At 39.9% G+C, this 26,950-nt stretch overlaps 1 protein-coding gene across 1 annotated transcript in view; it reads right to left on the bottom strand.

Annotated features, from left to right (window-relative positions):
• CUL4B (cullin 4B) overlaps positions 1-26,950 on the bottom strand; it is a 3,236,793-nt gene that overhangs the window by 1,853,549 nt on the left and 1,356,294 nt on the right. The window contains exon 10 of the mRNA XM_044057336.1: positions 24,538-24,656. Coding sequence (XP_043913271.1) covers positions 24,538-24,656 — 119 coding nt within the window. The remainder of the gene's footprint in view (positions 1-24,537; positions 24,657-26,950) is intronic.

Below are 26,950 nucleotides of genomic sequence, written 5' to 3'. Positions count from 1 at the left end.
GAGACATGAGCAGTGAAGGGGTCCCATTCCCTCTGTAAAGCCCAAATAAAGAATCTTTTCCATTTACTTTTGTAAATCTTCCTTGTAGAGGCCTTGTGGGAAGACAGAAGCATCTATCAGACTTGAGAGGAAAGCCTGGACTGCCTATCAGTGGAACTGGAGAAACCATGCAGTCAGCTTGAGGCCTGGAATGTCCAGGTGATATATCCCGGAGGGGTGAGAAAGGCCTGGACTGGAGTCCAGTATCCATGGTGGATATTGAAGGTGAGACCAAAAGAAGGAGAACCACACTTGACAAGGCCAAAGAAGGACAACACTGATAACTATGCTCTTCAACTGGAGTGTCTTCTGTAAAAATTTGCGAATTAGAGGTACCGGGGTTAAGCATAAAGGAGACAGGAGGGTCAAACATGGACTACAGCATCTCTTGGTGACTCCCTACTAAGGGGAGATTAGGGCAAAGAACCTGCAGCACTTGTTGTGGGTAGCTGGAAAGAGGCTGCAACAAGGATGGCCCCAATGAAGGAAAATCCTTTCTGCCACTGACTGATTAAGAGACCACTCATAAGGCATAAGAATGGCCCTACTGAGTTTATCTGCTAGAAAGCTGGGACTTCTCCAGTATGTGCATTGCCACAAGAAAGCAGTTGGAGGAGATTGCCCACTGTCACACTCTCACTGCCTCTTGAGAAAGGGGATAAAAATCGGGTTCCCCTTCCTGATGTACCAAACCACACAGATGTTGTCAGTTTGTATCGCAATCAGCCGAAGTGGAAACGCTAGGAGGGCCACACTCCTCTCTAGAACACTGATATGTAAACTTGTCTCTTCTATGGAGCATGTGCCTTGGACCATCTGTCCCAAGAAATGCCTACCCGCAGTTGGGAGGTGTCCATGGGACACTGTTTCTACTGGGGGTGGAAGTACAATATGGTGGCCTTGGAAAACTTTGTCTGACTGTATCCACCAACATAAATGGTCTTTGCATACTTGAGTGAGTTTGATTGGAAAGGACAAGGAATGAAGAAGAACTGACCAGTGAACAGACAGGATCCACTGAAGAATTCACACAGGAACTAAGGGTTATGGTAGCTGCCATTAACCCTAGGGCCTGAAGAATAAGCCTGGCTGAGGGAGAAGAGTGTTCAATAATCTGGTCCACCTGATTATCCTTACACAATGTGGTGGAAGAGAGGCTATCTGACTCACTGTGTTCAATTGGGCACCTAAGAACTCCAGCATCTGAACAGGTTGAAGATAAGATTTGCAGTTGCTGAATGAGATGCCAAATGACTGACATAACTGGAGAAAGTAGTCTCTCAATTTCTCTAGGAGATACTTGGTTGGGGCAGTGAGGAGCCAATTGTCTAGGTAAGGAAACACTCAGAATCCCAGCAATTTCAAGTGAGCTGCTACAACTGCCATATGTTTGGTAAACACCCTGGGAGGTGTGGTGAGTCCAAAAGGCAGGGCTCTGAATGGATAGTGAATGGCCCCCAGCCGAAACAGCAGAAATCTTCCAGATCATCTGTTCGTCTTGATGTGATCGTATGCATCATGAAGATCAATGGAGCTCATCCAATTGTTACTGTGTAGAAATGGCAGACTGGACTGAACTATGACCGTTCGGAACTTTGACTTCTTCACATACTGATTTAGTTTACTTAGATCTAGAATTGGTCTTGAGTCCATTTTTTTCTTTGGCACTAAAAAGAATACTGAGTAAATTCCAAATCCTTTCTGGTCTGGCAGGATATCCTGGATGACTCTTATCTAGCAGCTTTCGAATTTCTTGAGCTGCTGCCTCCCTCCGTCTGTGTGGGATGTCGAGGAGTCTTTTTGTTTTGGTTGGAGGAATCTGGAAAAAATGTATATACTGAACGCCGGGTATAATTTTTAGCACACAATAATCATTTGTTATTGATGCACAGGTATCTGGGTGCAGAGACAAGCCCCCCTCCCTCAACTGCCTCCAGAGGTGAGCAGTTGGGCAACCTTTCAGAAGAGCTGGAAGGGTTTATCTGAAAAGGAAACTTGGAAACCCTAGTTTTGTGGGCCTCCTTGGTCTCAAGAACAGTGTCTGATTCTTAGAAGGTTATCCCCTTGTAAATCCTGGAAAGGAACCTGAGACTTACAGAACCACATTTTCATGCCTCCTCTGATTCCTGAAAAAGGATAGTTAACTTCAGTGTTAAAATTAAGAGCAGCTAGAATTTAATTCTTATTAGCAATAGCTCTTTAGGAACAGCAGATGGTGCTATTAGGTTAGTGAAAATTGTTAGGATATAAAATGTTGAAAGGATTTTAAATAAATAGTATTTAGTAGTTTTTACAAATATGTATATTTATTTATTTAATATGTTTTTAAATATTTATTGAGTAATTATGAATTTTAAACTAAGGAGAAATGGTGTTTTTTGTTAGGATGAACATCGAAGTGTGTTTTAATTTACAGTTGTTTCAAATGAGCCTTTTAAACAGATGTATGTAATGAAAATCACAATGTAATGAACTTTATTGGTTGGTTCAAACCACATGAGAGTATATTAGGTGTTTTCAAACATTTTTTGTCTGTCTGATGAAGTCTTACATGCTTGTGGAGACGAAAACGCACTTGTGTACTTTAAAAGCGTTTACGTTTGCTGTGATTTGTTTTCCGTACCTTTAATAAAGTGATCTGGTTATTAGCTGGTGGACTGCTTCCGTGATTTTGGATTTACTGGTTTTGGATTTCGAATTTGGCGCCTCTTTTTTGGTTTTTGTTTGTTACGGCGCTCTACCATGGATAGCAGTGTTACAGCTATGAACCGTGAGGATTTGGGACAGTCCCGGAAATTAATTGGTCAGTTAACAGAATTGGTTGAACTGCTTACCCCACTCTGTTCGGTTTTGGTTGCTACGAAAAGAAACAACGAGGGTGATGGTATGTCCGAAGGGACGGAAGAAATAGGGCATTCAAAAAACAAGAGGAAAAGGCATAATATTGAAAGGAGCCCTGTGCGGATGGAGGAAGCGGAACCGAACGGTAGCAACTTCAATCCTGCAAATACACCCATGGCATTACATACATCCGGAGAACGTATGAGTAGCAACGAGAGTCGGGGTTTGGCTGACCGGAATCAAAAGGGGAATTGTTCAGGCTTTAAAACCTCAGGTACTGTTCCTACCATTTCTGATAATTTTGATTTATTAGAATGGTTAAAAAATCCTATGGACACTAAATTATATAGAACAGAAGAAGGTGCACCAGTGGATGGTGACTCTTATGCTATGAAAGTTAATAAATTAACTGGTATGATGTATAGGTACAAATCTATGAATATAGAAAATTGTTATCTTATGGAATGTATTAAACAAAAAATTGTACCAAAGGGTTTAAGGGTTTGGAAATACCCTAATAATGTGGAACCCGGTACACCATTCCACACAGAACTTGTTAATGTATTTAATGAATGTGGTATCAGTATATTGAGGCTCATTATTAAAGAAAATAATAGAAAATTAGAAAGTTTGGAACAGGAAATTACAGTCCTGGCTGGTTTTATTAAAAGGACATGCTGTTTGAAGTTAAAATGAAAAGAAAGATATTCTAGCATAGGGTCAGAAGTGGATGCTAAATGTTCCATATTAGAACAAAGAAAAATCAAGAAATTAAGGAGAGATATTGAGGAATATCAAAATGATGTAAGTTACCCTAAGCCACCTGCTACAAAATGGGAACACAATAGCAGAGTAAGCTATAAGAAGAGTAACATTAGGAATGGCCCTAGAAATATTCCTGATGAAGAACATGGGTGGATGGATTATGATACTGAATTCCCACCATTAAATGGAACAAAGCACCATGGCAGTAACAATAGGTATCAAAATTTTCAATGGAGGGGAGGGAGAAGGGGGAGAGGGAGATATTAGACATAGTTACTAATACCCTTGTACCCACCCATATTTGTTCCCCTAAGGAGACTGAGATTTTGATACAGAATATGATTCCTGCTACTAGATTAATAATACAGGACGAGTTAGATACAGGCATCCTACACACAGGAACTACACATACACTTAATAATTTTTCTATTTACAATTTTAGTAACATTTGTATTAATAAAACACATTTTGATGTTTTGAGCAAAGGATTTAAATTTATTCCTAGCATGAAAGGTGACCTGGTTCAGACCTTAATAGACATGAAGTTGTTCTTAAGGAAAGTGAATCTTCACGTTACACTACCCCCTAGGAATTTGGACGTAGGCCCCCAAAAAGTATGCTCACTAGGAAAAGTACATTTAATCCACCCTACCACCCCCAAATAAGAAACCTGGATTTAATATTGGAGAAGAAAATTAGAGAAGAATTTAAATTTGTAGAGAAAGAATACAATATTACAGAGGAAGAACGTAAGATGCTGAACGAGTTAAGGTTTAATAATCAAGTCAGGATTATGAAACCTGATAAGGGGGGAGGGGTGGTAATAATGGAAAATATTATCTATGATGGAAAAATGAATATGATTTTAGGTGATGACAATAAATATAGAATAGTTTCCCTAAATGAAGTACAACTTGCTTATCAAAAAATAGATAATACCTTAGACAATATGTTATTGGAAGGCACTATAGATGTCAAGTTACATCAATTCTTATATGTACCTAAACCCAAGATACCCATCATTTTTGGGATACCGAAGGTACATAAGAATGTTAGTGACCCACCCTTAAGACCGATAGTAGCAGCGGATGGCTCCAAGACTATTAGTTTGGCTAAATATGTGGATATAACCACAAAGCATATTTGTACCATGAATAAATATATATTGAAGGATTCTTGGGACCTGCTGAGGGACAACAAGTCTGAGTTATTTTCAAATGATCTTATTTTTGTGACAATTGATGTCATTGATTTATTTTCATGCATACCCCACCATGAAGGTATGAGGTTATTTGAGGATATGGTTTTTCTTGACAAAAAATTGTCACATTTGGAAAAAAATGCAGTGGTAGCATTGGTTGAAGTTGTACTAAGGAACAATTTCATAGTATTTAATGATGAGTACTACCAGCAAATTAGCGGAGTAGCAATGGGTGCGGCCTGCGCACCCACTTATGCTAACATTGTGTTAGCAGCCTGGGAATCCAATTTTGTCCTTAATTCCGGATATGCACAATATTGGACCCTTTACAGGCGGTTTTTAGATGACATAGTTATTTTTTGGACTGGGGGTAGTGAGAAATTTTTGGAGTTTTTTAACTATATTCAGAACACTACTAATTTTTTAAGATTCACGTACACCATGTCCACTGATAGATTGCAATATTTGGACGTGGAAGTATATAAGAATTTGAACAATAAGGATTTTGAAACCAAGGTTTTTAGAAAAAGCACCTTCTGCAATTCCTTCTTACATTTCACCAGCGCACACCCCCCACATTGCAAAAAGAATATTGTCAAGGGACAATTTGCGAGGGGGTGTCGTATGACCAGTAAGGATGATGATTTTTTTAAGGAATGTAATACACTGGAGGGAATGTTTTTAGCCAGGGGCTACCCACCTGAATTTATTTCTAGCATTAGAAAAGAGGTAGAGGAGAATAGATTAGGGAAATACAAACCAATAAAAGGTACAGAACTGACTATAAATGATAACAATTTGGCATCTCTTGTTAATTATAATAAAACCAGTGTTGTTAATGATGTTCAGTATAATTCGGCATTGGTAATGGAGTTCAATATTTTTAATATCAAAGTAAAAAAGATTTTTCAGAAAGAATGGAGCAATTTTGTCTCTTTCTCTGATATATTGAATATTAAAAAAGAGATGCCTAAAATAGTGTACAAAAATGGTAGATGTATTAAAAATTTGTTGGAAAATAATAAAGTAAGTAATAATGAAATTTCTATGAAAATGTTACCATTTGATAAAAATAAAAAATATGGAACATATCAATGTGGACACTGTAATCAGTGCCCATATATTAGTAATAGAATGGAAATTTTGTTGCCAACAAGGGATATTAATATTTGTGCCTCTGGATATTTTAACTGTGACACACAAGGTGTGGTGTATTTAGCTATGTGCTTGGAATGTAAGTCATATTATGTGGGGAAGACGGAGAGAGCATTAAAGAAGAGAATTTATGAACACATTTATGAAATATCTAAGAAAAAAGAAACAAATGCTCTATTCAAGCACACCTTAGATTGTAATAATGCTAGATTTACCTTCTTTGTATTGGAACAGGTTAAAAAAGAAATAAGGGGAGGCCTTTGGGAAGAAAGATTAGAATTTAAAGAGCTTTGGTGGCAGATTTTATTAGATGCAACTAATTACCCAGGGCTTAATGACCATATTTCTTTAACTTCAGTGTTAAAATTAAGAGCAGCTAGAATTTAATTCTTATTAGCAATAGCTCTTTAGGAACAGCAGATGGTGCTATTAGGTTAGTGAAAATTGTTAGGATATAAAATGTTGAAAGGATTTTAAATAAATAGTATTTAGTAGTTTTTACAAATATGTATATTTATTTATTTAATATGTTTTTAAATATTTATTGAGTAATTATGAATTTTAAACTAAGGAGAAATGGTGTTTTTTGTTAGGATGAACATCGAAGTGTGTTTTAATTTACAGTTGTTTCAAATGAGCCTTTTAAACAGATGTATGTAATGAAAATCACAATGTAATGAACTTTATTGGTTGGTTCAAACCACATGAGAGTATATTAGGTGTTTTCAAACATTTTTTGTCTGTCTGATGAAGTCTTACATGCTTGTGGAGACGAAAACGCACTTGTGTACTTTAAAAGCGTTTACGTTTGCTGTGATTTGTTTTCCGTACCTTTAATAAAGTGATCTGGTTATTAGCTGGTGGACTGCTTCCGTGATTTTGGATTTAATAGTTAAGAGGTAGAAAAGAATATTCCTACAGCAGACAGGGTCTTTATGTCCTGTTCACTCCAGGAAAGTATTTCCTTTACAGTAGGGCCAAAGACATTCCATCAAAAGCAGCATTAATGAAAGAAGACTTGAAAGGCTCTGCAAAGTTGCACAAGCACATCAAGGCATGTCTCCTAACGGCTATGTCTGAACCAGCTGCCCATGATGTACCCTCCGCAGCATGGGAAATTAGCCTCATGGACGCATTAGCAATGGATAAGAGACTGACCAGTTGTGAAGAATTCTTGTAGTCCTTTCACAGACATGGACTTTGAGAAGGGCTTGGAAATTTCCTTAACAAATCCAGCTGTAATCCTGTGAAATGTGCAAAGTAATCCAGAGACCATAAGGCAAAGGTTACTGAGGCAAAAACACACTTTCTGAATCTGTCCAATGCCCTGGACTCTCTGTTATGGGGGATGGATAGTGGAAGCTATACTCCACCAGCTCCTTCTTTGTGGCTGCAGCCACGATCATAACATCAGCAGGGAGTCCCTTGCTCCAGTGTGGCCTGTCTTTAGGTGGTGTAAGAAATTTTTCAGGGTGACGTGGAATGGTTCTACAGTATCCAGGTCCTTATATGCCTGGCAAGAGACTAAATCTATAAGCTCATCTGCCGGGGGTGTCGGCCAAGACTTACACGGGCCTGACCCTAAAGCTTCCGGAAGGGCTGACTCCTCTTGGGAGGGGATATCAAAGGACCATCCAGCCTTCTGATGGAGAATCTCTAAGACGTCTCCGAAGGAGATATGGGGACCCCTCCCCTTCATCGAAGTCAGTGTCTTTGGTGAGAAACTCCTGGGGGGAATCTATGCATCTCCTCAAACATTCTCTTCTGGGGAGCCTCCTCAGTGGGACAATCGAGAGAGGTATCAGTAGAGAGGGGAAAAGTCCTAGACGGGGACTGTCTGGATTCTCTACTGGACCAGTCGTCCCTGCAGAATACACCTGAAAGGATCAGAGCTCGGACTGACGATAGTATGGCTGTAGGATCCAAAGAGGATAGAGTAGTCAAATCTCTTGGATGAGAGGAAACCCTCTCCACTACCTGGAAGGCAGAATAATTGGCAGATGCCATAGCTGGTCACAGAGTTGAAGCTGCTAATGCTACCACACAGTGACCCTGCCCAGACCCGTGCCTCAAAGGGGGATTCAGACCCAAGCTGCCCAATGCTGAAGCTCCAAGGGGCAGGGACAGCTCTGACAACATCGGCATGGAACCTAGCACCCCAGACCCAGCACCGATGCTTTGGCTCTAGGACTCATCCTGGACCAAAGGGATCAGAGCTGAACAAGTCAGGGAAGTGGTCAGAGTCAAAGATCTTGTTGTCTTCACATCTGATAGACACTCTCGGGTCTCTCAGATCCAAGGGCTCCAAAACTGTGGGTCAGATCACTGGAGGAGAGATCACTGCATGAGAAGTAGAAGGGAAACTCACCAATCTCATGGAAGACGGAGCAAGGATAACCTCCATCAGAATCTGAGGAACTTCCTCATCATCCTATCCATTTGGGCTTCTGAAAGGCTCCTGGAGAATCTGATGGCGGAAGTGGTGGACTAGGGCCAAGACTTTCTCCTCAGGGTCCCCTGAAGGAAAGAGGAAAAGGAGCCAAGGAAAAACAAGCTTTACAGTGGACCCTGGGGACTGGGTTCTTATAGACTTCGTATGAATAATTGTCGGATCCGAGAATGTGGGATCTGACTGCTTCCATTTTGGATCTAAGGAACTCTGATCCAATTTCTTTTGAATCTTCTGAGGATGGAGTAGTCTTTATAGAGCGGGTTGGAGACCAGTTGCATGAATCTTTCGCCGCTGAAGAGGCGTTGGATGACTTTTTTTTGGGGGGGGGGTTGAGCCCCTGGTTTAGAGAAAGAAGGTGGCAGCAATCCCTTTAAAATTAACTTATTTCTATGAACGTTAAGGGCCCTATAATTAAATAATTTGCAAAAGGAGCAGTCTGTATTGAGATGAGAAGCTATGAGGCAGTAGATGCACTCCCTATGAACATCAGAGTTAGGGATGTTATGCCCTCAGGTAGTGCATTTTTTTGAAACCCATTGGTTTCTCAGTCATGATACTACACTGGTGTTAGCTAAAAGGGTGACAGCGATTAAGAAGAAAAAGGGAAAGGAATTTTTTTTTTAACTAACAATTACGGGAGGTAAAGAAAATAGCCTATAAAGGGTAGAAAATAGGAAGGAAAACAATGTAGGAAAAAGTACCAACAATGGTACCTACAGCTACCTTTGTAAGAGATCAAGAGAAAAAAGGCACCACAAAGTAAAGAACTCAAAAACTCAATAACTAGGTAAGTGAGGTGGGGTGAAATAGGAGGACAGCAAGATAGAAAATTCTAGAGATAAAAAAAGTTTGACATACAGTTATAGAAAACACCCAAAAAGGCTCTATGAGATGGATCAGAGTCTGTAGCAATATGGCAGCAAATGAGATCAGAGGTATAAGCAGGGTGACTAGGGCATTACTGGTAGAGGGAGGAGCTCGAGAGTTGGATCCAAGAGTCTTGTAAATGCAGCCAAGTTAGATCTGAGGTCGGAACCAAGACCCCAGTCACTGAAGAACGAATGAAAAGGACATCAGATGATTGCAGTTAAGCAACTGTTTTTGATAACTCTAGAGCACGAAAGCTTTTAGCATAAAGACTCAGGCAACAAAGTATAAAGGGTTGTTGCCAAACTTAGGGAGCCTATAACAAGGAAAATAACTAGATATCCTGTAGAGGTATTAGAAATATTTCAGAAATTCTATGAAAATCTAGATAAAGCAGAGAAATGTAGAAATCAATAAAAACTAATGCAGAAATCAATGAAAAAGTACAAATGGAAATGTTTATGGAAGAATTAAATATGCCAAGGTTAGAGGTAGATGATGCTCAATTAATTACAGCTAGGACAGGAAGAGATGAACTAAAAATGATGTATAACCAATCTACAAGAATGTCTGCAGGAACAGATGGTACTCCTGTGGAAGTTTGGAAGCTAGGAAGGAAGAAAGTGGTAAAGATATGGAAGATTTTGTTTAACAGTATTTTAAAAGGAGGAGAATCACCAATACCCTGTAAGAAAACTGTGGTGGCTGCAATACCTCTCAAGATGGTACAGACTTACCAGAAGCCACTATTAAACTAAACAAAACAAAAATTATACATAGCTAAAAAAACAACAAAACTGAGCTGCTCTATTGCTGCTTTATTAAACACTGGATCCTATGAAGGTGAATGGCCGAGGTACCAGATCAGTGTTGAATAAAATGGTGATAGAACAGCTCAGTTTTGTTGTTTTTTCAGTTACATATAATAGCCTTGTCAAATCCAGCTTCATATAGGCCCATTTTGACTCTAAACAAAGATTACAAACTGTTATGTGTATAATGGCTAAAGGAATGGCAAAGGTGGGACAAAACTGAGAGATACGGATCAATGTCATCGTTTGACAACATTAAAAGAACAATGATGATCCAGAGGAAGCAGAATGTAAGAAAATACCACTGTTGTTGCTGGGTCTTGATGCAAAGAAAGCATTCAACACAGTAAGCTGGGATTTTATGACTCAGGCAATGGAAACACTGCATTCCCTGATAAGAAAAGGTTGATTAGGAGGATATATGAGGGATGGGGAGTGAAAATTTAAGTTCTGTTTGAGCAGAGGAGCCAGGCAAGGGTGTGTTTTTCCCCTTTGTTATTTGCATTATGTTTAGAACCACCAGCAAAGAAAATAAGGGATTCGAAAATTTAAGGATATAATTGGTATGGTAATCAAGAAAAGTTGACTTTGCTTGCAGACAATATTATTTTGTACATGATAATACCAGAAAAAGGACATTTCAGTGCTGTAGAACATTCTGAGCCAGTTTCAAGTCTGTTCGGGATACAAAATTAACGAAAAAAACAAAGGCAATAGTTGTAAACTATGTACACATACAAATTAGTTCAGCAACACTTATATTTATGGGGACATGACAAAATGAAGTACTTGGGCGTTTGGGTTAAAAAGGTTTATGTTATGGCAGCTATGGACATGTGGGAACAGGCTAAACAAAAGATAATACAAAAACTGAGAAATTGGAAGCTCTGTTTTATGGTATGGACAGCAAAATACAAGCAGTGAAAATGTTTTTAGTACCTTTAGTTTTATACACAGGTCAGGCATATTTTATTAACCAGAGAAGTTCTGGATAGCAATTAATAAAGAGTTGAAGAATTTTATCTGGGAGGGGAAGAGGGCAAGAGTCAAGTGGGATAAGTTGATCCTTACAATAGAACAAGATGGTTTGGGATTACCTGACTTGAGGGGGTATTTCAGAGCTACACAGTAAGGCACCTGTATATAGCACAAGCAGAATGATATAATTCAAAGTGGAAAAGAATGATGATGAAATGGAGGGAAGCTCAAGAAATAAGAATAGACTGGGATTTTGGATGCAGATCCTTAAGGGGAATAACAATAACCATACAGATTATTATACTTATTAGGTAGCAGAAAGTATTCTAAGAACTAAGCTAACAAGTGAATGGAGAAAAGAGATTATGCTGATAGGGATGACTGCAATTAGGGGTACAGAGAATAGGCAATAGGGGGTGGGTTTATTGGAGAAAAACTGGCAAAGGAACCAAGGTATTAGGATCAAATAATTAGAGAGGGAAAGGCAACAGGATGGGAAGAGGACTATAATTAATTTAGGCTGTAGGCTAGAGACTGCCTTCTCTATCAAGCATTGATATCAGAATATAGGCGAAGAGAAAGAAACAGGGGGCTGGTATGTGAAAGACCAGCACTGGTAAAGTTTTTAGCAGAATGCCGAGCAGAAGCTGCTGTTAAAAAAGGGATAATTAGTACAGCATATGAAATATGACATGATAACTATAGGAATCAACCAGAGGAGTTTAGAAAGTATTAGGAAGAGAGACTGGATAATCAATTCCCAAAGAAACAATAGAAGGATACATGTATGGCTCCCAAATATGCAACAGAGTCTAGAATATTTAGGATTTTTGCTTGGAAGTGTTTGCACATGTATTTTTATAACTGAAGCAGACTCTAAAGAATTTGTCCTCAGGTAGACTGCAAATGTTGAAAGTGGGATAGGGAAGAAAGAGGTAACTGGGAACATATTTTTGGGAGTATAATGAGTTAGCAGACTTTAAAAATTCCCTGAAGACTACTCTGTTAGAAATACTGGGTGAGCAAACTGGTGAAACTAAGGAAATTATTTTTTTGAGCTGTGATACAGAACTGAAATTCCCTAGACAAAGTAAGGCCTTGAGGAGGACAGGTCTAGTTGCTGCCAAAAAAAAAGCAGTTATTAGAGAATGGAAATCAAAGTCTAAACCAATCGTACTAGAAGTGGTGAATATAGTAACAGAGCTAAATGAATTTAAAGTGGGATCTTTGGAAAAAGCAGCAGCAAATTCAATAAAAAATGGGAATTGTGGAAACACATGCAGAATAATGTTTTGGAGGAGGAATAAGGTTTAAGGGAAGGCAGGAATTGAATGAGGTATGTAATGTTTGACCAACAAATATGTCAGCGCGGTTTGTTTTAATTTATATAAATGTATGATTGCCTATGTCACAAGTGATAATTTAATAAAGATTTTTTTTTTTAAACAAGAAGGAAATATAATGACTGTGGAAAGTTAATTCAACAATGTCCCCAAAATCAGAATCTTTAGGATGCAAAGAAAATCCTGAGGCACAGCTCTCTTTCCAATCTATGCTCTTCTGACAAAAAATAGTCAGAAAGAGAGGAAACTCCTTTTCTTTTCTTCCCAGAACAGCAAGTACATAAATTAAAAGATGAAATCAACTTCCTAGCAAATCCTAGTAATTCTACCCACTGAAATAGAAACCAATTTTTTTTTTCCCCTGTGAAACTCCCTGGGAAAGGACCGATTCAAAGTAGGCATGAGATTCTGGGACAAAAGCTTCCTTTCCCGGCTATGTGGCATAACTTCAATGCCCCTTTCCCTCAAGACTCATAAGAGTGGTTCTCCCTTGCCCATGAAGGGTAACCCTAAATTTACAGAGGACATGTCGATTCCCTGTTTTTACTGGCCATAGGTGCTACACCACAGGAACTGGGGGGCTGGTGACAATGAGCAGACAGAGGAACCAAATCTGGAAACAGCAGAGTCACCCATGGGTGGCTGAGGTAAAACCGGAGATGGACAGACAGTCAGACTTCCTGACAACTTTTTTCTTCTTCCAGATTGGGGAAGGAAGAACCAAGGAGACCAGTAACTGCTACACAAGTCCAGAGTGAAGGAAGTCACCAAAATTGGTAGCAGAGCATGAGACCGTCTGTAACCCACTGACAAGGAAAAGAGTGGTTCAGAGGTAAACAACACACTTAGTGTTCCCAAAAACACTAAGTTCTGCCCTGAGCACAAACTATGAACACAAACTCTGTGAAAGTAATAGAAAGGGGGGGCAGATTTTACACAAAAAGTTTCTACAAGCAATCATGACAGTAAAATTCCATCATACAGGATAACAGTCCATACAAAATACATTTCCTAGCCCAAGTAACATTAATATCACAGGAAAAACATTAGTTTTTCTCAGAAAATTACAACAGTGAAATTTGTTTTCCCAACAGGGAACTTCGCGGCCCAGTCTTGAAGGATTGCTAGCCAACCACCAGCTCAATAAAAACTGCAGGAGGAGTGCATTTCAGTAGCAAGAAAAGTCTGAAGCTTTTGGCAGTCTAACTGCCTTTTAAATGGAGCTCTGTTTGAGCACCAGGCAATTAATAAGTGGAAAATGCCTTAAAGCTTTGAAAAGCTGACCAAGTTATATCTTTTTGGCAGAATATAATGTAAATATCTTAAGCTACTGCAACAGTGATCTAATGTTGAAATTCTAAAGCCTGTAACCCCTAAAAAATAAATAAACGACACACTGGTCCATCATCATGGTTAGTCTGCTGGAGGCATGGTCCATTTTGCTTTGTATTACAAAACAAGGGGTGGAAATATATACGGGATGGGGTGAGGGTAGAGTATTGTGGATCGAGACAGGAAAGAACTGCCTAGTTCAAGCTCCTTCCTACAAGTGGAAGGACTCTGTGGGACCACTACACTCTCTCTATCCTCTTGTTACCACCTTCTCTTCTGACTGGCCTTTCTTCATTCAAGTTGTTTTTCTTTTCATTTCCTTGCCCAGGTGGAAGGGTCCTTGCTTTCACCATTAATTCTTGCTATACTGAAGTGAGGGAGAAAATTTTAGTTAAGACTATGCAAAGTCCATACTCCAACTTCTTAAGACACTGTAAGGAAGGGGTCCAAAGAGCAGGTGTCTATCTAGTGGGCACTGAGAAGTTCACCTTTACATCCTCATAAATAGACCATTTCATAAGGACTCACAGCCACTGATGCTAAGTCTACAGCATCACTACCCACATTTGACATTATGTTTCCAGGTTATAATGCAGTCTGGACCTGCCGGACCAAGGCACTCTTCCTTGTCTCACCCTGGACTCTCCAAGAACTCTCCAGCAGCAAGTTCAGGACATGCCCTTGGTGTCTCAGGATGTGGGACTGGCAAGTGCCCTAAATACTGGGGTTACTAAGGCATACACTTTTTTGAAATACCTGTCAATCTACTCTCCTTATCATTAGTAAGCAGACTACATCTTAATTGCAGATTCCAGAGATACCACGTCTGAGATGTCTCAGGGTTTGCACACAGGGCTTTGAAAGGAGCCTGTACTCAGCACTCAAAAACAATATCAGGTCTATCTGAAGTAGGGAGGTGAGTGTTTGACTTCAAGCTGTTATCAAACACATCCAGGACTAATTCCTGGAATGGACAAAACAGCAAAAGGTTTTGTAGACCCAAGTGCCAGATGTTCCATGGCTGTCTACTAGTGGGCAGAGGCCTCAGGGGTTTGCCACCGGAAATGGTCTCATGAGTGACACAGTATCTTCAAAAGACAGGATCACTGGAGAAGTACCAGATGCCAGGGTGTCCTAAATGTCTGTGTTATAAGCTAAAGGAGAGGACATCTGAGATCTACAGCCAGATCCTCTCTTTCAAACGTCAGAGTCTGAGGAGTCAGCATTCTCATTAGGGGAGGTCTTCCTCCAGACCCAGAAAGGTTATCTGGATCAAACTACAAGATCTGCAGAATACGGAAAAAAAAAAAAAAACGAGTCAGTTTAGCCCAATTCTGAGAGAGAAAGGAAGGGATGAGCTGGAGGGTTGGAGATCCACCAAGGGGCAGTTTCTGTTTTGGTGACGTATGGGTCTCAGAGTGCATCTTAGGTCTGTGATTCACTACTGGCATCCTGGGAACCAAAGTAAGGATGTCGCTGTGTTCCAGTTTTTAAGTGGAAGCCTCCAAACAGTGACTCTGGACAAAGCAAACTTCAGGTACAGGGCCTTGTGGAATGCCTCCACAGAAAACACATCTATCTGGCTGATACAGTCAACTGCAGCAGACAATGGCAAGTAGGCTGGACAGCAAAGTATCACATGAAAAGCCTTGGCAGAACTGCTCCGAGATTTCACAAGCACTAACATGCTCTGACCGTAAACAAACAAATGTACAGCTGTTTTTAACAGAGACTTGCCTTTTGCAAGCACTCTTGCCTTTCTCAGATGAAAAGTCCAATATTGCTATACTGAGAGGCATGAAAAAGACAACTCTAAAAAAAACAAGACAACAAACAAGCAGAAGTTAGCCAAAATAAATACAACAGTACACAGTAAGATACAGGACACAAGATGCTCCCCCAGAGCACTCATCTGCTTGCTCTACTAAGTTGTAGCCTAACATGACAGAATGAACAAAAGACTTTCTAAATTACATACATGTGGACATCAAGAAAAAAACTAAAGATGGGCAAGTACATTGCACACTTTACACCAACAATGTGGAAATGTAATGTCAGCCCTGTCATGGGGAGGGGTGCTCTGCTTCAAATGTCTACCTAGATGTCAAACCTCAGCCTGCAGCACAATTCCCCATTGTTATAGGTGCAAGAGTGAACAGCAAAAGCATCAAACTTTAATATGCAGAAATGCACTATAAACACAATAAGAAAGGAAGATGAGGCGACATTCAGCTATCAAAGATCTTCATCTGAGTGAAATTCAGAGATAAGTCAGCAAGCAAAGAAGAGTAGTATTTCTGAAACAGAATTCATCCTCAAGTCTTGGTGAGTACCTTCATGAGGTGGACTTTGTTTTTCACAAAATTTCAACAATACGACAACTGATGTATAGACTGTATTTATATAGCATATACCATGGACAGAATTAGTTAAAAAATTAAAAAAGATATATGGGTGCACAAGACCCATGATAAAAAAGTGCCCAATCCTGGTAGGCGAACTTGTGCCTGGACTGGAAAAAAATGACAGTGTAAACTCCTCAAAACAGAGAAACATTCCTACAATGAGGCCAGGCCAGGCCCAGGAGGAGGAGGAGGATGCCCCCCCCCGTTTTAGAAGGAAGTAGCAGTCCACAAAACCACAAAAACGGACAGGCCAAAGAAAAGCCATAAAGATATCAGACTGGACTATTGTGGATAAGAAAAACATTATGTATTGCTATTATTATGCAAAAATTCCAGAATTTCCAGACACAAGATATACAAAAAGATTAACAGAGAAAAGAAAAATACTTCCAAAAGAAAACCGTTCAGAAACCTCAAATAAAAACTTGTTGTTCATTAATACAACAGAATTGTGAAAAACAGTATGTAGACCAAGAAACTTATGCTAAAAAGAAGCATCTGAGGAAGTGTGAAAATATAAACAACAAAACCTAGAGATTTTTAAAAAGTATGAAAAAGAAATACGGACATGGAAAAGAAAGAGATCTGATATAGTGAAATATTTATGCAAAGGTGAAAGGCAAATTAATCAATTTAAAGAAGGCAGCCCCAAAGATATTCGAAGGGAAATACAGACAAAGGGTATCCAGATATGGAAAATTTCACAATAAAAATAATATCAAAAAGACGGAATGTAGAAAAGAAGATTAGTAAAGTAGAAGTAAAAAAAAATAGAAGTTGAGGTTACGGAGTGCATGCGAAGTGAAGGATTTGGTGTACAAGGTCTAACACAGGTTGCATCACAGCATGATGGAACGAGACCCCAAAGTAAGAAGAAACAGGAATATCTGGAGACATCTGAAGAAGAAATATGGACATGGGAAAGAAAAAGAGATTTAATATGGTGTAATAGCAATGCAAAGGAGAAAAAACTAATCAATGCAAAAACAGCAGCACCAAAGACATTTGAAGAGAAATACAGGCAAAGGAATTCAGACATGGAAAACTTTACAGTACAAAAAATAAGACGACGAAGAGGAAAAGTAGATTAGTAATGGAGAAGCTAAAGAAATAAAAACTGTGGTTTTGGAATACCTGTGAAGTGAAGGATTCAGTGTAGAAAATCTAATTCAAAAAGTACCACAACAGGACAGAGCAATGGAAATCCAAATTAAGTAGAAACCAGTGGGAACGGGAAGCAATTAGTCATGTGCCATATGAGGATATTTTAGAGTCTCCCACAGGAAACCAGTATAAACGTTCACTTGAAGCCAGACAACAAGGGAAGGGACAGGAAAATGTGGAAACTCTGACTCAGTTAATGTCGAAGAATGATAGGCCACCAAGTTCCCATACGACAAAGCAAAAGATAGCACAGGATGAAACTGAACATAATGTGCCACAGGAAGATGCCAAAGAACTTTCTATAAAATGCCTGCAGGAAATGGAAAACAAAAAATGTGCCCTCAGTTTAGAAAAAATGAGCCAAGAGAAGAACTGCTTGATTTAGTAGAGATAGACATATTAAGATCAATGAAAGAAATAGACTGAAGAAGGTCAATAAAACAAAATAAACAACTTATGACCCCAAAAGGTTTTACAGAGAATTGGGAAACAATGTAAAAGGAATTGAAAGGCCACCAAAAAAAAGAACTAGATATATTTTGGAGAAGTATTTATGAAGATCCTGTGGAAAATAACAAAGATGATAAATGGAAAGAAGAAGTAAAAGAAAGAGTAAGAAGTTTAAAGGTACGGGATATGAAATGGGAATTAACAGCCAGTGAGATTGAAACAAAGTTAAGAAAAGCCTATAACTGGAAAACCCCAGGCCCAGATGCAGTGCCAAACTTCTGGTTTAAAGTATTAACATATTTGCATGAAGATTTAGCCATGAGTAAGAACTATTTATATGAGCACCCCAAACACACCAACTTGGCTAACAACAGGAAAAATAATGCTCCTACTAAAGAGTGAACCAGCAAGCTACCCTAAAAATTATAGACCAATAACTTGCCTTCCAGCGATGTATAAACTATACACTGTAATTGATGCTGGCAGAGTTTATAGTCATTTAGAACAAAACTCAATTATGGCAACAGAACAAAAGAGCAATAAAAGTCATATAGAACAAAGGATCATTTGCTGTTAAATAAAGTCATAGTGGAGAACTGTAAAAAGGGAAAGAAACTAAGTATGGCATGGATTGCCTACAAAAAAAGCAACTGATAGTATCCCACATTCATGGATAAAAATTGCTTAAAAATATATAAGATACACCCTGCACTAATTGACTACATTACAGTGAGCATGAAACAGTAGCAGACCACTTTGCAATTAAGCCATGATAAAGGGCGAATTATTATCCCAGGGATAAAAATTCAAAGGGGGATATTCCAGGGTGACTGTCACTGCTGCTATTCTTTCTTGTCCTTAACCAATTAAGATGTCTAACAGCTTAGGCCATGTCTATAACTTGGCTCCTAGAAAACAATAAAGGGTAAAGACTTCTCATCTTTTTGTCAATTTTTAAAACTGTATAGCTCATCAGCTGAGGAACTGAAAGCACAATTCCAAGTTGTCAAAACTTTTTCAGGTGATATAAGAATGTCAGTTGGTCTTGACACATGTGCAAAAGGCCCCTTTAAAGCAGGAAAACTACAGCACCAGAAAAACATCAGTTTGGGACAAGAATGTGATATAAAAAAAAACCTTGAGCAAGAGGAAGTGTATAAATATTTGGGAACTGATGAAGGATCAACAGAACATGAACAAATGCGATTAAAGCTTAGTGAGGAATACTTTAGAAGACTTAAATTAATCCTAAAAACAGCGTTAACATCTAGGAACAAAATTCAAGCTATAAACCAATTTGATCTTCCTGTCCTAACTTACAGTTTTGGAGTGACTGACTGGCCCCAAAACATGTTAAATAGTTTAGACAGGAAAACAAAAAGTATGCTTCATGCTCACCAATCAGTGCATACCAAGATTATATATTCCCCGTTCCAAAGGAGGTATGGCCCTCCTTGAAATTGATGACATGTACAGATCTGCAATTGTGGGACTGCACACACATCTGCTGACCTCACAAGACCCAAATGTAGTGAAAGTTTTGAAACATAAGGAGAATAAAGCTAAGATAACTTCTCTGCTTAGTCTAGCAGAAGCATATCAGTGTGAAGCGGGAATGAAAATCAAACCAGAAGGAAATAAAAATCAGGCAGCAACTGAATGTGCCATAAAACAAAATAAAGAATATAAGTTGAAGGATCAGATGAGAAGGCAAGAAATGTGGAAAATGCAAAAATACAGGTGCAAGTATTGAAGACTTCTGGAAGAACCTCATGTTGATCAGGATCAAATGCAGGAATGGTTAAGGAGAGGGAAATTCAAACCAAGAGATAAAAGGTTAATATTGGCGTCCCAAGAATTTGCTTATTTGTGCTCGGCAATTGTTCAGAACTTGTAAGCACTAAAATAAGCTACTAATTACTATAGCACTCAACCTTCCTCATTACCTAGAGGAAAACAGTTTTTGTACTTACTTTTCTCATTTGCTTAGAGAAAAACAGCTCTTGTACTCACTTTCCTCAATTATCTAGAGGAAAATAGTTTTTTATTCAGGCATGTCCATGGGTCAAGCTCCCAGTGTTCTCCTGTCTATCTGATGAATCTGGGCATCTTGAGGCAATGTAGAAATTGCCTCATGTACACAGACAACCCTCTCCTCCTACCACCCAACACTACAACCTGTGAGAGATGCACTTATCTAGCCAAACTGGAGGTTAAGCTCTCTCCAACCAAGACTGAACTTGACAGTCAAGAAGGTAAACATTTGCATCACACCACACTCATCACATAGTCTCACTAAATCTACACCACCAAAATCCACACATAGTAACACAAAAACATTCGCAGAGGCTCTCAATAATAATCCGTCTAAGCAATAGAGACCTCCAAAGCAGAAATGCAAGTAACCTCCATCCCCCAACACAACCCAAATGACACACAGCCCACAGACTCACTGTGCCACTCAACCACAGCCAATAAGGCAAAACAATGTACCCAACACACTAGTCCATAGGTGACTCTATAGTCAGGCACACTGAAGTTCCACTCACCAGGCTAAACAAGGAGAAGGTTACGGTCAGCTGCCTGTCGGGTGCCAGGATCCACCACATAACCCACGCACTCAAATCACTCCACAAGTACAAATATGACTCTGTCATTGTCCATGTTGGTGTGAATGACCTGAGATGTACCTTCCTGGACTACATGAAATGAGACATGGAAGATCTCTCCGATCTTGTAGCCCAGGCAGGTATGACCCTAGCCCTGAGTAGCATTCTGCCATCACCCAGAATGATACCGTATTACAAGGACAAAATGAGTGACTTCAACAATTGGCTAAGCTTCTGGTGTCATTCGAAGGGGATCCAGTATCTGTCTGCTTGGGATGACAGTCGATAGACCATGATGCTTTGACAAAGATGGCCTGCACCTGTCACCCCTGGGATTCCGGATACTGGCTAATGCTCTTGCTGCTCCTATAGTGCCTTTTTTAGGCAAGGATCAAATGACAAATTCACCAATGTAACAGAACAGGCAAGCAAAAACTGAGAGTATTGCTACTCAATGCTAGAAGTCTAAATCTCAAAATGCACACACTCGAGGCACTCCTTAAAATGGAGAACATCAATATCTGTGCAGTGACCGAGACCTGGTTCAAGGCTCCAGAGAGCACCCCTGCACTACCAGGCTATAACTCATACCACACTTTTCGGCCATGTAACCTGGACCGAAACACCAAAGTCGGAGGTGTGTCCATATTCATTAAGGATATCCACACCTCCAGGCTAGTTGCTCAGCATAATGCATCTGGGATTATCCAAGTGCAACTAACTCTGGGCAAAACTGCAATCCAACTTGTAGCTTGCTACAGATCCCCCACCACGTCCCAGGATTCCCACTCCTCTTTTAAGTACTGGAAAATATTAGGATTCAACCAAACACCCTAATAATGGGCAACTTCAACTCCCCCACCATTAACTGGGAAAACTACTCATGTATCAACCCCTTAGCTCAACGCTTTCTGGAATTCATAGACTCCAATGCCCTGGATCAACTTATCCACACCCACACCAGGGGAAACAATATCCTAGACCTAGTCATTACCAACATGAGTGACCGGTGTTCCACACCTGAAGTCAACTACTCATTAGTCCGACCTAACCATAAGCTAATCACCTTTGATATCCACATCCCGCCCCCACCCCCCGATTAAAGAAACCACGGTAAAAAAATTCTCCAGAGCCAACTTCATGCTTCTTAAGACAGAAGTGGTGAACTTTATGACACCCAAGCAGATGGACAATACAGTTACAACTGCTGAATCCTACACGAATGCACTCTATAAGTACGTACACAAGTGCATGGATCGTGCTATCCCAAATAGAACCAAGACGCTATCCTTCAAAAAAAGGAAGCCAATCTGGTGGTCCCCCTGCCATAAACAAACTGTACAACAGAAGGAAGAAACTGTTGCAAAAGAGTAAAATCCCATGAGTGGAGGAGCTCCCTGGTCAGCCTCAGTAAGAAGCCGAGATCCCTTACAAGATCCTCCAAAGCTAGCTACGAAAACAAAATCGCCACTAATTCTAAGGACAACCACAAAGCATTCTATATGCTATGTCAAGAATCTCGATGGCAACACTCAGATCTGCTCTCAGATACAGCACAATGGCACAAAAATTACAGAACCAACTGATATTGCCAACATCCTGGCAGATAGGTTCAGTGTTAACTTTACCCCCCCCCCTCAAAGGGCCCATATCTATACAGGAAGAATGCAGAGTCCCTGTAATTACAGCTACGCAGGTAAAAGCTGCACTCTCTAAACTCAAAAACACAGCATCCATGGGACTGGACAACATCCCAGGCTGCGTTTTACATGAACTTCAGAAAGAACTGGCTCCCCACCTAAGCACCATGTTCAATAATAGCCTTGCATCAAGCTTTGTGCCCACTGAATGGCGCACAGCAACAGTTAACCCACTCCACAAAGGGAGAGCTATCACTGATACCGGGAACTATCGCCCTATTAGCCTGACGAGCCTGGTCTGCAAGGTCATGGAACGTATCATCATGAAACTCAAACAAAGAATTGGTAAACTCTAAACTCTGGATCCCACCCAGTTCGGGTTTATGAAAGGCAGATCATGCCTCCTGAACCTGATCAACTTCTTTGAGGCAGTCACCAAAGCCATAGACAAGGCTAAGGGGGTTCTACACAGCCTATCTTGACCTCACCAAGGCTTTCAACACCATCCCCCATTCTGGAATTATAGCTAAACTCACTAAACTAGGTATAAAATCCCTACATCACAAGATGGGTTGCCAACTGGCTCAATGACAGAACCCACACTGTAAAAGTTGCAGACTCCAAATCTGACCTCAAACCAGTGACCAGTAGAGTACCACAGAGTTCAGTCCTGGGACCTCTCCTGTTTGGTATCTACTTCTCTGAAGTACAAGCTAACACAGAAGGCCTCTGGCTAACAAAGTTCACAGATGACTGCAAACTAGGAGCCATAGTCAAGTCTCCAAATGATGTGGACATCCTACAGAAGGGCCTCGCTGAGACAAATGCCTGGTGTCAGAGCCATGGCCTCAAGCTCAATGCCAAAAAGTGCAGTGTCATCCCCTTTGGTAAAAATTCTGTACCCATGAACTATCACACAGGCAATAATCTACTTAACACCGAACATGTGATAAGAGACCTTGGGACCCAGGTGGACAGTAGTCTCTCCTTTGACAGTCACATTGCCACAGTAGTCAGGAAGTCCTTCTATGTGGCACACCTCATCATAAAAGGGTTCTCATCCAAGAAAAAAGAGGTCATTGCTCCCCTCCACTCGACACTCATTAGACCCATTATAGAGTACAACGCCCCTTTTGGAATGTACCTCACAAGGCATCTAAAGCAGCTGGAAAGGCCACAGAAGTACCTCACAAAGAGGATTACTGGCCTCAAACAAATGCCCTACACTGACAGCCTCAAAAAACTCCACTCCAGCTTTACTCCGTAGCATATCACCTACTCCAAGGTGATCTCTGCCTAACATATAAAGCTATGTCAAACCCAGAGCTGATGGACATGCTACACCTAAAGAAATCCCAATCCCTCCGAGCTACACGCTCTAGGGACCTAAACCTTGTCGCCACAATAAACAGGACATGCTGAAGGGATAGATTCCTGTCCCAGAGACTTCCCATACTCTGGAACAGGCTACCCCATCTATGTCAAGCAAAGTTCTTCATCAGCACTCTTCAAGAAAAACCTTGATGAGTGGATGGGAAATAGGAAATACAACCCAGAGATCATTTCTGTGTCTCTGCTCAACAGTGGCAGAGGAAAATAACTTTCTTGGGTGGCATAACACAGGGAACCTTGTTGGCTAGGCTTACGTAGGCCCTTGGGCCGATAGCCTAGTACCTACCTATGACGATACATGCACATTGGTTTACAAAGTCCATTGAACATGTGGGAGAAATAGACAAATGTAGGTTTTGTAAAACAGAACTGGAAACAGTTGCACACCTCATTGCTGGTTGTGACATACTAATGGCAGAAGGACTGTATACTGAAAGGCATAATAATGTGGGCAAGACTGTTGCACTGGGGATTGTGCAAGCATTATGTCATTTAAGTAGCTGAAAAACACTGGAAACATGAGCCACAAAAGCATCATAGAAAATTATTTAGTCTACATCACTTGGGATTACCATTACCAACAGTTCGAAAGATACATGCTAGAAAACTGGATACAGTGGTCCATGAAGACAAAAGTAGCATTGATCATCGAAACTGCCACACTCAGTGACTACAGTGTCTTGCGTACAGAGAGACACAAAGTCATAAAATATCAGGATTTGTAGGCAGAAATTAGAGCAATGTGGAAGAAAGATACTTAGACAGGTCCAGTAGTAGTAGTAAACTCTACAATCATATCTAGCTACGTTACCAATACATGTAACTCCGTACAAACTGCAGGAGTAGTCATTACTGGGCAAATTGCGGGTATTACAGAGAGCACTTCTGGCTGGCATCAAAGACTGAAACAATACTAATTTCATGAACTTTAATTATACTTTGACTTAGGAATGGGGTCCATTCCAGTCATGGTATTACAAACTGAAAAAAATTGGAGAAATTAAAAAAGCACATTCTTGAGCACCGTCATTTTTAAAACATAAGAGAAAAATGGTTCACTAAGAAAAAAACAAATAAACCTCTCCCATGTACCTTTATATATTCGATCCAGTGCTGCAGAAGTGCTTGAACACCACCTCTTACCCTACTAAACAACTGGTACAGAAGAGACAGATCCTGAATTCTGTTCTCATCCAAAAGGCTGTTTAGACCTAAGTAACAGAAATCATTTGATAATTAATACCTCCTGAAGAGTAATCAAAAGCAAATGCACTTTATCATAACATTTAAAAGCATACACAGCATTCTTCAACAATAAAAATCTAATCCTCAAATGTGACTCCCATTTACTAGATGAAAAAGGAAAACATGCATCCTGTGACCGTCACAAAAGGGTGATGCAGAAAACAGTGGTTGGAATGTCCGCCTTCCAATGTACAGAGTATAGGCACTAATGGAAAGATGTTCTTTAAGAAGAGCTAGCAAGCCAAAAAAAAGCATTTCTGGATCTAAATACTTAATATGACTGCATATTATAACATTCTGGTTAAACTCAACTTACCATGTATCATCTGTCAGACAGAAAATGAAAAATTAGTGGCTCCCTCTTTCCATATAGGTTTCAACATACAATGAGTGCTACAAAGTACTGAGACAGTTATGCACACAACTCTCATATATTCCAAAGTTAATGCATGTTTTCTTTGGCTCTTCAAGTCATAATTCTCCCAGAAAGAAGAAAGGATGTTTTAAGATAAATAACCCTCAACAACAGCAAATGACACACACTATTTTTGTATGCAAACTTTTAACTATGAAAGGTACCTGTGCACAAACATTTTCCAAAAAAAGAATTATGCTAAAATGTTTAAAGGTAATATTAAAGTGGTTTAAAAACCGTGTCTAAAAATTAAAATACAGTAACAGTAATTGAAAACTAAAGCACAGTATGTAAGCTCTAATTAATCAAGACAATATCTATTTGAATTCCTCACTGATGCAGTAGCCTTTAGGCTACATGTGATGTTTCCTACCAAATCAACAACAAGCCTGCTTTACAAAGCTCTGGCTCCCTCCCACACCTTCATTCTAACTGCTGACTGACTAGCCCCAAGGAGGGAACTCAGAGAATTCAGACTAAAGACTCTGTCAGAACTTTCTTGCCCAACATAGACAGAAAGATGGCATAAACCACTGGTTGCCAAAATCAGGTGCAAGCATTGGTGAGAGAAGGCTCTAAGGTCAACAGAGACCAGGCTGAAGACCTGGAAGCTGACTGGAGAGAAAGCACAAACATTCAAGGAATTTACTCAGGCCTCTAGCACCCCAAGAAGTGGAGGAAACAGGAAGTGAAGAAGAATGGAAGCACCTCAAAACAGCATGTGTGAGGGCTACAGAACAGCTATGTGGCTGAGCTAGGTATGGAAATAAGGTACATAAAGGAAAGCTGGTGGTAGAATGCTGAAGTCAAGGAAGTCATCAAAATAAAGAAGGAGTGCAGGGAAAAACTGGGAGATAAAAAAGATGGACCAGTCTAGGAAGGAATACTGGTTGACTAATAAAAAAGCTAAGAAAGGAGTTGTAATAGCAAAGAAAAAGCAATCAAGGCAATCTAGCAACTTCTGGAAAGTGTCTCAGTATCTGGCACAAAAACTATATCAGGATGCAAGACAAAGGGCCAGATTCAAAAAAGCCTACACTAAGTGTACACTGTTCTAAATGAACAGACATAACACACACCTTCAAACTTCTAATTTTAGTTTTCCCATTGATATTTTTGCAGCTTTAAATATTGACAGGGATTCATGAAGGTTGCCAAAGTGTAGACTACATGTACAATTAGTGTAATTTTTCTGAGTGACTAGAAAGTACAAAAATGTGATAAAAATTTTACTGAATACATCCCGTGTACACTTAGTTTAGGCTTTAATGAATCAGGCCCAAAAACAGAAAATATAAAGACAGACACACAACCTTCATAAGAGATGCAAGCAACAACCTGCTCACCAGTCCACAGAGCATCAAAGGTAGACTGAAGTAGTACTTCCATTAGCTTCTGAATGAAGAAAACCCCCAAAAAGTTGTACTGCCCCAGACATAGCCTTCAATTAGAGGAGTCCACCTTAGACGAAGTAAGATTAACAATAAGGAAAATGAAATCAGGGAAAGCAGAAGTCTCAGATGAGATCACAGCAGATATGATCAAGATGTTGGATGAGATGGGGGAGAAATAGCTCCTGACAGTAATCGTAGCAGTGTGGGGAGAAAGGCACACTGCAGATGACTGCAGAATAAGCATAATCATGCCAGTGTACAACAACAAAGGGGACAGCCATGACTCTTGGCAGTACAGAGGTATCAAACTCCTGTCACACTGTATGAAAGTTCTGGAAAGGGTGATTGAAAAAAATGGACATGCAGAGTAGTAGAAAGTAGGATGGGGGTGAACAGTTTGGACTCAGATAAGGATGCAGCACAACTGATGCAATTTTGGGGGGTTTGGGGG

The sequence above is a fragment of the Protopterus annectens genome, chromosome 15.part0 (genome assembly GCF_019279795.1).
Source record: "Protopterus annectens isolate FY-2018-M chromosome 15.part0, PAN1.0, whole genome shotgun sequence".
NCBI lineage: Eukaryota > Metazoa > Chordata > Ceratodontiformes > Protopteridae > Protopterus > Protopterus annectens.
Note: the sequence above shows the minus strand (reverse complement) of the source record. Positions and strands in the feature narration are given on the sequence as shown.